Below are 18,193 nucleotides of genomic sequence, written 5' to 3' on the forward strand. Positions count from 1 at the left end.
AATGGTTCGTATTATGTAGGAAATCATTCCTAAGGCTTTCGAGGTCTCAGAAACCGTATATAACTCCATCGACAAGGTATGTAGGGCTTTCGATATACTTTTCGGCATGACTAGAATTCGAATACACGTTTATCGAATTGTTTCGTCGGATTTTAGTTATTTTACCTTCAACTTATAAAGATGCTTAGACCTGATCCTTTCTCATCGATTGCTTACTTAAAAGAAAATCTATGAATTCTCGGTTTTCCTTGTTCCTTGCTTAAAAAGAACTAGAGCCTTTTTACTCGTTCTACTTTCGACGTTCATATAAATCATGAATAAGTAATACTTACTTCAAAGATACTCATAACACATAACTCTCATGTTCTTAGTACTTGTTGGCTCATGGTTGAAAAATTAAATATTTTAGCGACAACCATGATAGTCGGGGAATAATGATGATAGGACACTTCGACTCTTCTTAGAATACGTCTTTTAAGGTTAGTTTTTGCATTGCACTTATATAATTCATGGTTTAATGTATGTATGTATTTACTTTCATTACCGAGCCGCACTATAAACGGCCGGGTATGACACGTATTGTGTAACCACTGATCAGTTGGGATTATCGAGCTTCACGTGGCCGGGTACGATTCTATCAAGCCTTTATTATGGTCGGGTATGTTATGGATATTGTAGCCCCACAGAGGGATTTATTATTATATAATGTAATATATTATAAGTAGCAATAGTGAGCGACGATTCCACGAGCATACATTTATATCCATGTTGAATTTTAGTTTCCTATCGAGGCTAGCTTCAGAATTCAAATTGTCTCTATATCTCTTCTCTTAATAATTACATTTTTTCATGTTACACTTGTCGCCCTACATATTCAGTACATATTTCGTACTAACGCCTTTTTATGCGTTGTGTTCATGCCCACAGGTTCGGATAGACAGAGCGGTGTGCCTCCTCAGTAGGACCCCCAGGATCAGCGTTGGGTTTCGCACTCCACTTCTTCGGAGTTGCTGACTTTGAGTCCATAGGTACTATTACAGATGTATATGAGTAGTTTTGGGCATGTCGGGGGTCTTGTCCCGGCCTGTTGAGATTGTCTTACACTCTTAGAGGCTTGCAGACTAGCGGTCATTGCATGTATATTTTTTTGTATGGCCCTATCAGCCTTCTGGATAGCTGTCATACTGTTGTTATATATATATATATATATATATATATATATATATATATATATATATATATATATATATATATATATATATGTGTGTGTGTGTGTGTGTGTGTGTGTGTGTGTGTGTGTGTGTGTGTGTGTGTGTGTGTGTGTGTGTGTGTGTGTGTGTGTGTGTGTGTGTGTGTGTGTGTGTGTGTGTGTGTGTGTGTGTGTGTGTTCGGGAATCGGGTGTCAGCCACACCTCCCAAGATTGGGGTATGACAAACTTGGTATCAGAACAGGTCAGTCTTAGGGAGTCTGCAAGTCGTGTCTAGTAGAGTCTTGTTTATGGTGTGTTGTGCACCACACTTATAAACATGAGGCTATTGGGCATTTAGGATTATTACTGTTTTTCTTGATCTAGATCGTGCCATAGTGCCTAATCATAAGTGTTCATTCCTAATTCTCTTTTTATTTACCTTCTCAGTGATGCCTAATACTACGAGACAACAAGTGGCTATGAAATTTATTCAGAGGTTGGATGAGGAGGCGGGAGAGGGCACAAGTCAGGTCCCACCTGCTAATGTAGATCAACATGAGCCACAGAATGAGGCTGATTCTCAGGCTTCCGGGGCAGCACCCTCACCACACCCGGAAGGGCGTAAAGGAGCTAACGTACCTCCAGTCCCTCTCCCAGTTGTTCCTGATCAAGACCTGGACATGCGGAGTGCTGTACAATTGCTGACTCGAATAGTGGCCTCCCAGGCCCAACACCAAACCCTCGATATTGCTGATAGGTCCGTGAGTGTGAGAGTTCGAGACTTTATGTCACGACCCAATCCCCAAACCCGGTCGTGATGGCACCTCTCGCGGAGACAAGGCCAGCCAGACCAAAATGGAACACCTCTTTTAAACAGTTAATCATCATAAACAGTAGTAACATATAATATAATATTCATAAATTGCGGAATTTAACGATAATAACAGCAGGAACTATCCCGACACAGACCAAACCGGGGTGTCACAAGTCATGAGCTACTACAAAATCTGCTATAGGTCTACAAAGTACGAAATCCGATACAACAGTCTGAAGAAAACATAAATGATAGAGGATAAGAGAGACAAGGGGCTGCAGACGTCAACAACTACCTCGTAACTCCAAATCACTGCCTAGCCTGGAAGGAATCAGCGCTCAAGTGCGGACTCTGCTATACCTGAATCTGCACACACGGTGCAGGGAGTAATGTGAGTACTCCGACTCAGTGAGTAATAATTACAAATAATGGCTGAAAGTATGAAAACACGTAAAGGCACAAAGCAATTCCATATCAAGAAGTAAAATCACTTAAAACAGTAAATTAGTGAAGAAATCAAATGATATTCCTTTTTAAAACAAGTAAAACAGGTAATTTAACAGGTAATTAACATGTAGAAATTCGCCCCTCGGGCATAGTATCAATCGCTCAGCATAGTATCAGCCCCTCGGGCTCACTCTTAGTACAGTATCAACCCCTCGGGCTACCCCACAATCACTCAGTATAATGGTCAGCCATTGTTACCTAACCAAATTGCATCATACAGTGTCATTATTACCACTGTTTCAAATCACATGGGTACCTGCGCTCACTGTGGGTGTGCAGACTCCGGAGGGGCCCCTTACGGCCCAAGCGCTATATCAAGCCACCTCGTAGTATCATCACTCAACATATCCTCACATCACTCAAGCCACCGCATGGCATAAATAGTATTTCAGGCCCTCGGCCTCATATCACTCAACATATCCTCACATATGGCGCTCGGCCTCACTCAGTCCAGAAATCATCATAAGCCCTTTGGGCATTCGTAAAACAGTAGTTCTCAGCCGAAAGCATGATGCAGAAATATCATTTAAGTTTCAAATCTGAGTAAAAGTGGCTGAGTTTGTAAAACAGTAGATATCAACAGGACTGAGTTCAAATAATAAGTCAAGCAGTAAGGAAACATTGATAAAAATCCCCGAAGGGTTCAAATAGCTGGCACGAAGCCCAAATATGGCAATCAACCCAAATCATGATGGTAACAAATAAATTTCAGTCAAATATTCAGTAAAGTCATCAATCGGGATGGACCAAGTCACAATCCCCAGTAGTGAAAGACCCCACGCTCATCATCCAGAGCATATCTTGCCTCAATATAGCACTACGATATGCAATCCGGGGTATCAAACCCTCAGGACATCATTTACAATCATTACTCACCTCGAACTGGCTAATTCTCTAGCTCGCGACGCCCTTTGCCCCTCGAAATGGCCTCCACACGTGTCGAATCTATCCAAAATCAGAACGAATACGTCACAATATGCTAAGGAAACAAAGCCCAAGCGAAAACATTCGAAAAAATATCAAAAATCCCGAAATTAGCAAAACCTGAGCCCCAGGCCCACGTCTCAGAATCAGGTAAAATTTACATTTTCAGAATCCTCATACCATCACGAGTCTAACCATACCAAAATTATCCAATTCTGATACCATTTGGTCCTTCAAATCATCATATTACATTTTTGAAAGGTTTCACAATTTTCTTCCCAAATTCCATCTCAAATCACGAATTAAATGATGAATTCAGTGATAGATTCATGTATTCTAGCCAAATCTAAGTTAAAATCACTTACCACGATGAATTTCTTGAAAAACCTTCAAAAGATTGCCAAAATCTGAGCTTTCTAGGTCAAAATATTTAATAAAATCCAAAACCCCGTATTTATAGCCCTCAGGTATCAGCTACTGTGGGCCGCACCAAAATAACCGCGGTCCGCGCAAGCCAGTGCGGTCCGCGCAAAGGCAGCCACGGCCACACAGGCCTCCCTCTGCAGTGACAGGCTTCAGTGTTTTGGCCATAACGTTTTCTACAGATGTCCAAATTGCGATATATTTACTTTTCTGGAAACTAGACATAAAGGGCTACAACTTTTGTTTTTGAATTACCTCAAAATTCCTTGTAGATCAAAAGATATGAGCTTATGAAGTAGGACCAGCGGGAGGGTTCTTCACAGCGACCGCGCCCACTTTTGTGCGGTCCGCGCGACGCCTACCGCGGCCGCAGCCGCTTTTGTGCGGTCCACACAGCACTCAACGTGGGCGCACTCATTTTTGTGCAGACCACATGAGTGAGTTCCGGGGCCTGCAAGCCCTGTAGACCTGCTACAGCTATGATTTTTGCACTAAAACATCCCGGAACCTACCCAGAACTCCCGGAACTTCAAACCAATTGTACCAACACATCTCATGACATCGTTCAAACTTGCTCAAAACTTCAGAACGCTCACAACAACATCAAATCACCAACTTAACATAGGATTCAGGCCTAAGAACTCCAAGAACTCTTAAATTATGTTTTCGATCAAAAGGTCTACCAAATCTCGTCCGAATGACCTGAAATTTTGCACACACATCCCAAATGACACAATGGAGCTACTGCAACTCTCGGAATTCCATTCCGACCCCTATATCAAAATCTCGCCTATCAACCGGAATTTGCCAAAATATCAATCTTGCCAATTCAAGCCTAAATCTTCTCTACAACTTCAAAACTCATTCCGATCACGTTCCTAGGTCACAAATCACCTCCCGAAGCTAACCGAATCATCGAAACTCACTTCCGAGCCTTCTAACACGTAAGTCAATATCCGGTTGACTTTTCCAACTTAAGCCTTCTTAAAAGAGACTAAGTGTCTCATTTCTTACCAAATCCTCTCCGAACTCGAACTAATAAACTCGATCACATAAAAAATGGATAACGAAGCGTAAAGAAGCTGAAATGGGGGAAATGGAGTGGCAACTCATGAGACGACTGGACGGGTCGTCACATCCTCCCTAACTTAAACAAACGTTCGTCCTCGAACGAGTCAAGAAACATACCTGAAGCCTCAAACAGATGAGGATATCTGCTCCGTAGCTCCCGCTCGGTCTCCCAGGTAGCCTCCTCCATGGGCCGACCTCTCCACTGCACCTTCACTGAAGCTATATCCTTTGACCTCAACTTCCGAACCTAGCGACCCAAAATAGCTACTGGCTCCACATCAAAGGTCAAATCATCATCCAACCGAACCATGTTGTAGTCCAAAACATGAGACAGATCCCCACTATACTTCTGGAGCATAGAAACATGAAATACCGGATGCACACTCGACAGGCTGGGTGGCAAAGCAAGCTCATAAGCCACCTCCCCAATCCTCTGAAGCACCTCAAAAAGCCCAATGAACTGAGGACTCAACTTGCCTTTCTTCCCAAACCTCATAACACCCTTCATGGGCGAAACCTTCAGCAAGACCTTCTCACCGACCATGTAGGACACATCTCGAACCTTTCGGTTCACATAACTCTTTTGACGTGACTGCGCTGTACGAAGCCTCTCCTGAATCACCTTCACCTTCTCTAAGGCATCCTGAACCAAATCTGTCCCCAATAGTCTAGCCTCGCCGGGCTCGAACCAACTAACCGGAGATCTACACCGCCTCTCGTACAAAGCCTCATATGGAGCCATCTGAATACTCGACTGGTAGCTGTTGTAGTAGGCAAACACTGCAAGTGGTAGAAACTTATCCCATGAACCTCCAAAGTCAATAACACAAGCACGCAACATGTCCTCCAATATTTGAATAGTACGCTCAGACTGTCCGTCCGTCTGAGGATGAAACGCTGTGCTCAACCCTACCTGAGTACCCAACTCTCTCTACACGGCTCTCCAAAACTGCGAAGTAAACTGAGTACCTCTATCTGAGATGATGGAAACATAAACGCCATGCAATCAAACAATCTCCCGGATATAAATCCCCGCCAACCGCTCTGAAGAATAGGTAGTACACACAGGAATGAAGTGCGCAGACTTGGTCAGCCGATCCACAATCACCCAAATAGCATCGAACTTCTTCAAAGTCTGAGGAAGTCCAACCACAAAGTCCATAATGATTCTCTCCCACTTCCACTCGGGAATAACCATCTGCTGAAACAAGCCACCCGGTCTCTGATGCTCATACTTCACCTACTGACAGTTGAGACACCGAGCTACAAATCCCACAATATCTTTCTTCATTCTTCTCTATCAATAGTGTTGCCTCAAATCCTGATACATCTTTGCAGCACACGGAGCGAGCTATGAGCCTCCTCTAGAATCAGCTCTCTAAGCCCATCCACATTGGGCACACAAATCTGGCCCTGCATCCTCAACACACCATCATCACCGACGGTCACCTCTCTGGCATCATCATGCTGGACTCTATCCCTAAGGACAAGCAAATGCGGATCATCATACTGGTGCTCTCTGATGCGATCATATAAAGAAGACCGAGAAACCACACAAGCCAACACCCGACTGGGCTCCGAAATATCCAACCTCACGAACCGATTGGACAAGGCCTGAACATCAACCACAAGAGGTCTCACCTCAACTGGAATATATGCCAAACCCCCCATACTCACTGCCTTTCGGCTCAAAGCATCGGCCACCACATTGGCCTTTCCCGGATGGTACAATATAGTGATATCATAATCCTTAAGCAACTACAACCATCTCCGCTACCTCAAATTAAGATCCTTTTGCTTGAACAAATGCTGAAGACTATGATGATCAGTGAACACCTCACAAGATACGACATACAAGTAATGCCTCCAAATCTTCAATGCGTGAGCTATGGCAGCCAACTCCAAATCATGAACGGGGTAGTTTTTCTCATGGGGCTTCAATTGCCGAGAAGCATAAGCAATAACTCTACCCTACTGCATCAACACACAACCAATCTCAACTCTTGAAGCATCACAATACACAATATATGAACCTGAAGCTGATGGCAAAACCAACACTAGAGCTGTGGTCAAGGCTGTCTTGAGCTTCTGAAAGCTCTCCTCACACTTGTTCGACCATACGAATGGAGCACCCTTCTGAGTCAACTTGGTCAAGGGCGATGCAATGGGTGAAAATCCCTGAACGAACCGGCGATAATAGCCTGCTAACCCAAGAATGCTACGAATCTCTGTAGCTGAGGACGGTCTGGGCCAACTCTGAACCGCCTCTATCTTCTTCGGATCAACTTGTATACCCTCGTTGGATACCACGTGCCCCAAGAAAGACACTGAACTGAGCCAAAACTCACACTTGGAGAATTTTGCACAAAGCTTCTCCTCCCTCAGTCTCTGCAACACAACTCTCAAATACTCCGCGTGCTCCTCCTGACTACGCGAGTACACCAAAATATCATCAATGAATACAATAACGAACGAATCCAGATAAGGCCGAAATACAATGTTCATCAAATGCATTAATGCTACTGGGGCATTGGTTAGCCCAAAGGACATAACAAGAAACTCATAATGACCATATCTGGTCCTGAAAGTAGTCTTAAGAATATCTGAATCCCTGATCTTCAATTGGTGATAACCCGAACGAAGATCAATCTTGGAGAATACCCTCGCTCCCTGAAGCTGATTAAATTAATCGTCAATGCGAGGCAAAGGATACTTGTTCTTGATTGTTACTTTGTTTAATTACCTATAATCAATGCATATTCTCATCGTGCCATCCTTCTTCTTCACAAATAAAACCAGTGCACCCCAAGGGGACACACTAGGCCGAATGAACCCCTTATCTAGGAGTTCCTGAAGCTGTTCTTTCAATTCCTTCAACTCCGTTGGTTCCATAAGATATGGCAGAATAGGAATGGCTGAGTGCCCGACATCAGGTCAATACCAAAATCAATATCCCTGTCTGGTGGCATGCCCGGCAGGTCTGCAGGAAAAACATCGGGAAAATCCCTCACAACTAGGACAGAATCAATACTCGGAGTCTCAGCTCCAACATCCCTCACAAGTGCTAGATATGAAAGGCAACCCTTCCCAACCATACGCTGGGCCTTCAAGAAAGAGATCACTCTACTAGGGATATAATCAATCACACCATGCCACTCGATCCGCGGTACACCCAGCATAGCCAAGGTGACTGTCTTATCATGACAATCTAGAATAGCACGACATGGAGATAGCCAATCCATGACCAAAATGACATCAAAATCCACCATGCTCAATAACAATAGATCCACTCGCGTCTCCAGACCCCCAATAGTCACCACACATGACCGGTACACATGGTCTACAACAATAATATCGCCCGCTGGGGTAGATACATGAATAGGTAAAGCAAGAAACTCACGGGGCATACCCAAATAACGAGCAAAGTATGATGACACAGAAGAAAAGGTGGAACCGGGACCAAATAATACAGAGGCATCTCTGTGGCAGACTGAAACAATACCTGTAATGACAGCATCTAAAGCAATAGCATCTGGCCTGCCAGGAAGTGCATAGAAACGGGCTGACCGCCCCCTGATCGACCTCCCCCTCTAGGGCGACCCCTAGCTGCATGAAGTCCACCCCTAGCTGGCTGGGCGGGTGGTGAGGTAACTGGAGTAGTAGTCGAGGGCTGACCCCTCTGCTGAGATGAACTAGCCATACGACGAGGACACTACCTCTACACATGTCCAAACTCTCCACACTCATAACAACTCCCAGGTGCTGGAGAAGGGGACTGAAGGGAACCCCTCACACCGGAGTGACCAGCTGATGCACTCGGCATAGAAGAACCCTGAGCTGACGGGGCACGAGATGAACTTTGGGCTGGAAGGGCACTGAGTGATGACTGGCCCCGCTGAGATCCATGATGACCATGACCTGAAGATGCCCCGCGATACTCTGGGCGGGCTGACTGAGCATGCCTGAAAGAGCGGCCTCTACCATGCTGAAATTGGCCCCTCGAAGAAGCACCACTATAACTGCCCAATCCTCGAGGCTTCTTGGCCTCCCTCTCCTATCGATCCTGACGGCGAACCGTCTCAATCTCGCGAGTGATATCGACCACCTCCTCGAACGTAGCACCCAACACTTTCTCTCGGGTCTTAAGAATACGGAGGTGATAGTTAATGCCATCAACAAATCTCCTGATCCTCTCACGATCTGTCGGAACCATCCAAATGGCATGACGAGCCAACTCAGAAAACCTCGACTCATACTATGACACAGTCATATCCCCCTGTCGCAACCACTCAAACTGTCTACGCAGCTCCTCTCTGCGGGACTACGGCACATACTTCTCCAAGAAGAGAGTGGAGAACTGCTGCCAAGTAAGGGGCGCTGCTCCAACCGGCCTACGCCTCTCATACGCCTCCCACCATGAGAAGGCAGCCCCAGTAAACTGAAAGGTGGTAAATGCCACACCACTAGTCTCAAGAATCCCTGATGTACGAAGCATCCACTGACACTTATCAAGAAAACCCTGGGCATCCTCGCCCTCGGTACCACTAAATGACGAAGGCTGGAGTCTACCAAACCTCTCAAGACGATGCTGCTCATCATCTGGCATAACTGGTGCTATAAACTCCTGAGCTGGTGCAACCGGCTGAGATGGAGGTGTCCCTGGTGTCTGTAGTCCCTGCACTACTTGCTCAGGTGTGCGAGCAACGGGGGTCTGATTGCCTCCACCGGCCTATGAAGTAGTTGCTGCTGTAGTGGCTGAAACTGCCTGAGCCAGGCCAGTGCAAACTGATAAGATTTGTGCCAAGGCCTCCTGAAGACCCGGAACCACGATAGGCACAACTGGTGCCTAAATTAGTGCTGTTGGAGCATCCATAGCGGGAGCCTGATCCGGAGCCGAGGCAGCCAGTGCATCAACAGGTGCTGCCCTCGCTGCTCTGCCTCTGCCACGTCCACGACCGCGTCCACAGCCTCTGGTGGCCTCAGTGGGTGGCACTGGTGGTCGTCCACCTCGTCCGGTAGCTCGCGTCCTCACCATCTATGAGAGAATGGAATATCAGAAGTTTAGTACTCGGACCAACAAGTTCGCACGACAAGAGATTCAAGAATATGAAATTTTTCCTAAAGGTTTTGCAGCCTCTCGAGGATAAATACAAACGTCTCCGTACCGATCCGCGAGACTCTACTAACCCTGCTCAAGAATCTTGAGACCTAAGTAACCTAGGCTCTGATACCAACTTGTCCCGACCAAATCCCCGAACCCGGTCGTGATGGCACCTCTCGCGGAGACAAGGCCAGCCAGACCAAAAAGGAATACCTCTTTTAAACAGTTAATCATCATAAACAGTAGTAACATATAATATAATATTCATAAATTGCGGAATTTAATGATAATAACAGCAAGAACCATCCGACACAGCCCAAACTGCGATGTCACAAGTCATGAGCTACTACAGAATCTGTTATAGGTCTACAAAGTACGGAATCCGATACAACAGACTGAAGAAAACATAAATGATAGAGGATAAGAGAGACAAGGGGCTGCGGACGTCAACAGCTACATTGTAACTCCAAATCACTGCCTAGCCTGGAAGGAATCAGCGCTCAAGTGCGGACTCTACTATACCTGAATCTGCACACACGGTGCAGGGAGTAATGTGAGTACTCCAACTCAGTGAGTAATAATTACAAATAATGGCTGAAAGTATGAAAAACGTAAAGGCACAAAGCAATTCCATATCAAGTAGTAAAATCACTTAAAGCAGTAAATTAGTGAAGAAATCAAATGATATTACTTTTTAAAACAAGTAAAACAGGTAATTTAACAGGTAATTAACAAGTAGAAATCCGCCCCTCGGGCACAATATCAATCGCTCAGCATAGTATCAGCCCTCGAGCTCACTCTTAGTACAGTATCAGCCCCTCGGGCTACCTCACAATCACTCAGCATAATGGTCGGCCATTGCTTCTTGACCAAATTGCATCATACAGTGTATTGTTACCACTGTTTCAAATCACATGGTTACCCGCGCTCACTATGGGTGTGCAGACTCTAGAGGGGCCCCTTACGGCCCAAGCGCTATATCAAGCTACCTCGTGGCATCATCACTCAGCATATCCTCACATCACTCAAGCCACCGCATGGCATAAATAGTATCTCAGGCCCTTGGCCTCATATCACTCAGCATATCCTCACATATGACCCTCGGCCTCACTCAGTCCAGAAATCATCATAAGCCCCTTGGGCATTCGTAAAACAGTAGTTCTCAGCCCAAAGCATGATGTAGAAATATCATTTAAGTTTCAAATCCGAGTAAAAGTGGCTGAATTTGTAAAACAATAGATATCAATAGGACTGAGTTTAAATAATAAGTCAAACAGTAAGGAAACAGTGATAAAAATCCCCGAAGGGTTCAAATAGTTGGTACAAAGCCCAAATATGGCAATCAGTCCAAATCATGATGATAACAAATGAATTTCAGTCAAATATTCAGTAAAGTCATCAATCGGGATGGACCAAGTCACAATTCCCAGTAGTGAAAGACCCCACGCTCATCATCCAGCGTGTATCTTGCCTCAATATAATACTACGATATGCAATCCGGGGTTTCAAACCCTCAGGACATCATTTACAATCATTACTCACCTCGAACTGGCTAATTCTCAAGCTCGCGACGCCCTTTGCCCCTCAAATTGGCCTCCACGCGCGTCGAATCTATCCAAAATCAGAACGAATACGTCACAATATGCTAAGGGAACAAAGCCCAAGCGAAAACATTCGAAAAAAATATCAAAAATCCTGAAATTAGCAAAACCCGAGCCCCGGGCCCACGTCTCGGAATCGGGTAAAATTTACATTTTCAGAATCCTCATACCCTCACGAGTCTAACCATACCAAAATTATCCAATTCCGATACCATTTGGTCCTTCAAATCATCATTTTTCATTTTTGAAAGGTTTCACAATTTTCTTCCCAAATTCCATCTCAAATCACGAATTAAATGATGAATTCAGTGATAGATTCATGTATTCTAGCCAAATCTGAGTTAAAATCACTTACCCCGATGAATTTCTTGAAAAACCTTCGAAAAATCGCCAAATTCCGAGCTCTCTAGGTCAAAATATTAAATAAAACCCAAAACCTCGTATTTATAGGTACCCCTCAGGTATCAGCTACCGCGGGCCGCACCAAAATGACCGCGGTCCGCGCAAAGGCAGCCGCGGCCACACAGGCCTCCCTCTGCAGTGACAGTATTCAGTGTTTTGGCCATAACTTTTGCTACAGATGTTCAAATTGCAATATCTGTACCTTTATGGAAACTAGACACGAAGGGCTACAACTTTAGTTTTTGAATAACCTCAACATTCCTTGTAGATCAAAAGATATGAGCTTCTGAAGTAGGACCAGCGGGAGGGTTCTTCACCGCGGCCACACCCACTTTTGTGCGGTCCTCATAGCACTCACCGCGGGCGCACTCATTTTTGTGCGGACCGCGTGAGTGAGTTCCGGGGCCTGCAACCCCTGTAGACCTGCTACAGCTATGATTTTTGCACTAAAACATCCCGGAACCTACCAGGAACTCCCGGAACTTCAAACCAATTGTACCAACACATCTCATGACATCATTCAAACTTGCTCAAAACTTCGGAATGCTCACAACAACATCAAATCACCAACTTCACATAGGATTCGGGCCTAAGAACTCCAAGAACTCTTAAATTATGCTTTCGATCAAAAAGTTAATCAAATCTCGTCCGAATGACCTGAAATTTTGCACACACATACCAAATGACACAATGGAGCTACTACAACTCTCAGAATTCCATTCCGACCCCTATATCAAAATCTCTCCTATCAACCGGAATTTGCCAAAATATCAATTTCGCCAATTCAAGACTAAATCTTCTCTACAACTCCAAAACCCATTCCAATCGCGTTCCTATGTCACAAATCACCTCCCGAAGCTAACCGAACCATCGGAACTCACTTCCGAGCCTTCTAACACATAAGTCAACATCCGGTTGACTTTTCCAACTTAAGCCTTCTTAAAAGAAACTAAGTATCTCATTTCTTACCAAATCCTCTCCGAACTCGAACTAATAAACTCAATCATATAAAACACGGATAACGAAACATAAAGAAGCTTAAATGGGGGAAATGGAGCGGTAACTCATGAGACGACTGGCCGGGTCGTCACACTTTATCAACTTGGATCCTGCAGTATTTACAGGGGTTGATCCTAATGCTGACCCATAGGATTTTCTGGATCTTATGCAACGGACCTTACAAATTATACATGCCACAGATGTTGAGTCAGTGGAGTTTACTTCTTATAGACTACGTGATATTGTTGTGACATGGTATGAGACTTGGAAGCAGACTCGAGGGCCTAATGTGCCGCCAGTGACATGGAAGGAGTTCTTTGAGGCATTTTTACAGCAATATTTGCCAATCGAGCTTCGAAGAGCCCGACGAGATAGGTTCTTACACTTAGAACAGGGTAATATGAGCGTTCGGGAATATAGCATGCAGTTCAACTCTTTGGCTAGGTATGCTCCTACGATTGTTGCTGATATGAGTGATCGAGTACACCAGTTTGTTAGTGGTTTGGGGGCACACTTGATAAATGAGTGCACTACAGCTTATCTAAACCAAGGAATGGATATTGCCCATATTCAAGCATATACACAGGGTCTAGAGGATCGTAAGAGGCAACAACGAGCTAATCGAGAGCATGATAGAGGCCAACAGAAGAGGGCGCGGTTCACAGGTAACATAGGAGAGTTTCGAGGGGATTTTGGCCACAGTTTCCTAGGCGTCCATCTTATCCGGTAGCCAGTGCACCACCACAGTTTCAGGGATAGCGACATGATCGAACCACTTATTCTGGTCCAGGTCTGAGTTCACGAACCCCAGGTCCACAGTTTAGAGTCGAGTTTAGTCAGATGAGGCCTCAGTTTCCCAGATGTGATCGATGTGGCCAAAATCATTTTGGACCATGTCGCCAGGGTTCTGATGCATGTTATGCATGTGGACAGCCATGTCATATTATGAGACATTGTCCGATGACAGGTGGAGGGGGTATGGCTCAGCCGACGACATCTACAGGGGCTTCTTCTTCTTCAGTACGTCCTCCTCGGCAGAGTATGCACACATCAGCTGGCAGGGGTAGGGGAAGAGTTGGAACTTCTGGTTCAGGAGTTCAGCAAAATCGCATATATGCTTTATCGAGTCGTCGGGATTTAGAGTCATCTCCGGACGTGGTTACAGGTATACTATCCGTCTTTTCTATCGCTATGTATGCTTTGATAGATCCTGGTTCTACATTGTCGTATATCTCCCCCTTCGTTGCTAATAAATGGGATAGAGAGCCTGAATTGTTGCATAAGTCATTTGAGGTATCTACGCCAATGGGTGAGTCTGTTATAGTTAGACGGGTATATCGAAGTTGCGACGTGAAAATTCATGACCGCCATACGTTAGCTGATTTGCATGAGCTAGAAATGGTTGATTTTGATATCATTATGGGTATGTATTGGCTGGCTTCTTGTTATGAAAATGTAGATTGCTGGACAAAGATTGTTCGTTTTAATTTTCCAAGTGAGCCTATTATTGAATGGAAAGGTGATGTTGCAGCGCTTAAGGGGAAGTTTATTTCTTACCTTAAAGCTCGAAAGATGATTTTGAAGGGGTACATCTATCATTTGGTACGAGTGCATGATATGGAGGTGAAATCTCCAACCCTTTAATTGTTTCCCGTCGTGAATGAATTTCCCGATGTATTTCCTGATAAACTTCCTGGTCTTCCTCCCAAAAGAGAAATCGACTTTGCTATTGATGTGCTTCCAGATACTCAGCCAATATTTATTCCTCCATACAGAATAACTCCTGCTGAGTTAAAAGAATTGAAATCCCAATTGAAGGATCTTCTGAATAAGGGCTTTATCAGGCCTAGTATTTCTCCCTGGGGTGCACCAGTGCTGTTTTTTCGTAAGAAGGACGGTTCGTTAAGAATGTGTATTGACTATCGTCAGCTCAACAAAGTGACTATCAAGAACAAGTACCCCTTACCCAGAATTGATGATTTGTTTGATCAGTTGCAAGGTGCCAAGTATTTCTCAAAGATTGACCTTCGATCCGGCTATCACCAGTTGCGAGTTAAGGAGAGAGATATTCCAAAAACGGCTTTCCGGACTAGATATGGCCATTATGAATTCCTTGTGATGTCTTTCGGTCTTACTAATGCGCCAACAACTTTCATGGATTTAATGAATTGGGTTTTCAAGCCATTTCTAGATATATTTGTAATTGTTTTCATTGATGATATTCTGGTATATTCTCGATCAGAAGCAGAACATGAGGATCATTTGTGTGTGGTGTTGCAGACTTTGAAAAATCAGAAATTATATGCTAAATTCTCCAAATGTGAATTTTGGTTGAATTCAGCAGCTTTCTTTGGGCATATCGTTTCCAATGAAGGTATTAAGATAGATGGTCAGAAAATTGAAGCAGTACAAAATTGGCCTATACCCACAACTCCTACGGAAGTTCGTAGTATCTTGGGCTTAGCTGGTTATTATCGGAGATTTGTGGAGAACTTCTCTTCTATTGCTGCTCCCATGACAAAATTGACACACAAAGTCGTTTAGTTCCAATGGTCTGATGCATGTGAAAAGAGCTTTCATGAGTTGAAGAAACGCTTAATATCAGCACTTGTTCTAGCACTTCTTGGGGGATCTGAAGGTTATGTGGTATATTGTGATGCATCTAGTGTTGGATTGGGATGTGTTCTAATGCATCATGGCAAAGTTATTGCATATGCTTCAAGGCAGTTGCGGAAGCACGAACACAATTATCCGACTTATGACATTGAGTTAGCAGCCATTATATTTGCCTTGAAAATATGGCGTCATTATCTTTATGGTGTTCATGTGGATATCTATACAGATCACAAAAGTTTACAATATATATTTAAGCAGAAAGAGTTGAACTTGAGACAAAGGAGGTGGCTTGAATTGCTGAAGGACTATGATGTGGATATTTTGTACCATCCGGGCAAAGCGAATGTGGTAGCTGATGCGTTGAGTCGCAAATCCATGGGCAACTTGAAGCATGTAGAAGCTGGGAAATTAGAAATGACTAAGGAGATATATCGATTGGCTAACCTGAGTGTGCGGCTACATGATACAGGTGACCAGGGTGTAGTAGTCCAAAATATTGCGGGGTCATCACTGGTAGCTGAGGTAGAAATGCGTCAATTTGAGGATCCGGAGCTAGTCAAGATTAAAGAGAGCATCCCTTTTCAGAAGAAGCAGTTGTTCGAGCAATCTGATGATGGAATTCTAAAATATAAAGGCCGATGGTGAGTACCTAATGTTGGGGAGCTTCGTAAGCAAATTATGACAGAGATGCACCAGTCTCGGTACTCAGTTCATCCTGGTTCAACTAAAATGTATCATGATCTTCGTCAGCTATACTGGTGGAACGACATGAAGAAAGATATAGCCACATTTGTGGCTCAGTGTCCCAACTGCCAGTAGGTTAAAGCTGAACACCAGAAACCTGGAGGGCTACTTCAAAATATTGAAATTCCAGCTAGGAAATGGGAATCGATTAATATGGATTTCATTACAGGATTGCCCAATACTCGCCGGAAGTTCAATTCAATTTGGGTCATTGTGGATAGGCTGACGAAATCAGCTCACTTTCTCCCAGTTAGGACCACCTATTTAGCTGAAGACTATGCGAGACTATATATCAAGGAAATAGTTCGGCTACATGGAGTTCCGCTTTCTATTATATCTGACAGAGGTGCCCAATTTACAGCTAATTTCTGGAGGTCTTTTCAAGAAGGTTTGGGTACTCTTGTTAACCTTAGTACAACCTTTCATCCGCAGACCGACAGACAAGCCGAACGCACTATTCAGACGCTCGAAGATATGTTGCGAGCTTGTGTCTTAGACTTCAAGGGAAGTTGGGAAGATCATTTATCGCTTATTGAGTTTGCCTACAATAACAGTTATCACACCGGTATTCAGATGGCACCCTATGAGGCACTATATGAGAGGAAATGTAGATCTCCTATTGGCTGGTTTGATGTTGGCGAGACAAAGTTTCTAGGACCCGAATTGGTACAGCAAGCTGTAGAAAAGGTAAAGTTGATCCAGGAAAGGTAGCGTACAGCTCAAAGTCGACAGAAATCATATTCAGATAGCCGACGTCAAGACTTGGAATTTGTTGTGGGAGACTGGGTATTCTTGAAAGTGTCACCTATGAAGGGTGTAATGAGATTTGGCAAGAAGGGAAAACTCAGCCCTAGATATATCGGGCCATATCAGATTGTTCAGAGAATTGGGCGAGTAGCCTACAAACTTGACTTGCCACCGGAATTAGACGCAATCCATCTGGTATTTCACGTTTCCATGCTTCGCAAATTTTTAGGTGATCCTTCTTGCATCAGCCCTATTGAGGATATTCAAGTTACCGAGGAATTGTCATATGAAGAAATACATGTTGCCATTCTTGACCGTCAAATCCGTAAGCTACGGACTAAAGAGGTAGCCTCAGTAAAAGTACTTTGGAGGAACAATAATGTAGAGGAAAAGACATGGGAGGCCGAGGAGGACATGAAGTCCAGATACCCTCATTTATTTGAGTCTTCAGGTGATATGCTTGAGACAAATATGGAAGGTGTTGCACAGATATCAACCAGTGACAGTTGAGGTAATTAAATTATGGCTAACCTTCTTATTATCATTATTGTATAAGTAAACGGCTGTGTGGGGCCAAGTTGATGTTATTATGATGATGTGTAGCCCTGTGTGACCTTAGATATGTATGTTTGGCTGATGACAGGTTTTAGATAGTCCTATTTACAGGGGAAACTCTAGCGAAATTAAAAAAAAAAAAAAAGAAATCAGAGGTTAGGTTAACTGCTAACATTCAAGGACGAATGTTCTTAAGGAGGGGAGAATATTATACCTTGTGTATTTGGCGTTATCATGCTGTAAAGGGGCTAATTCGATAGGAAGATAATTTCTATGAGATATTTAAATGATGCGATAGTTATACGTTAAGATTGGAAGTCATTCGAGTTGTGATTAAAAATTCGACAAAGATCGCCGCAAGTTACGGGTTTTAAATTTCACTAAAATTTGGATAAAATGTTGATGATCTTTTCTCTCGATATTCTAGGAGTTATGGTGTGTTCTACCTATCGAATAAAATGTCTATGAGTCTAGTTTTCAACGCAATAAACCGTTCGTT

The 18,193-nt window shown here is 43.9% G+C and overlaps 1 protein-coding gene across 1 annotated transcript; it reads left to right on the forward strand.

Moving 5' to 3' along the window:
* Positions 1–1,639: 1,639 nt before the first annotated feature.
* On the forward strand, positions 1,640–17,649 carry LOC142172470 (uncharacterized). Its single transcript, XM_075236097.1, has 8 exons — positions 1,640–1,882; positions 13,184–13,697; positions 13,823–14,618; positions 14,745–14,929; positions 15,377–15,567; positions 15,907–16,289; positions 16,947–17,079; positions 17,206–17,649. The coding sequence occupies exons 1-8, from the start codon at positions 1,640–1,642 to the stop codon at positions 17,647–17,649; spliced, it is 2,889 nt and encodes a 962-aa protein (XP_075092198.1).
* The last annotated feature ends 544 nt before the right edge of the window (positions 17,650–18,193 follow it).

This window comes from Nicotiana tabacum, chromosome 18, assembly GCF_000715075.1.
Source record: "Nicotiana tabacum cultivar K326 chromosome 18, ASM71507v2, whole genome shotgun sequence".
Taxonomy (NCBI): Eukaryota; Viridiplantae; Streptophyta; class Magnoliopsida; order Solanales; family Solanaceae; genus Nicotiana; species Nicotiana tabacum.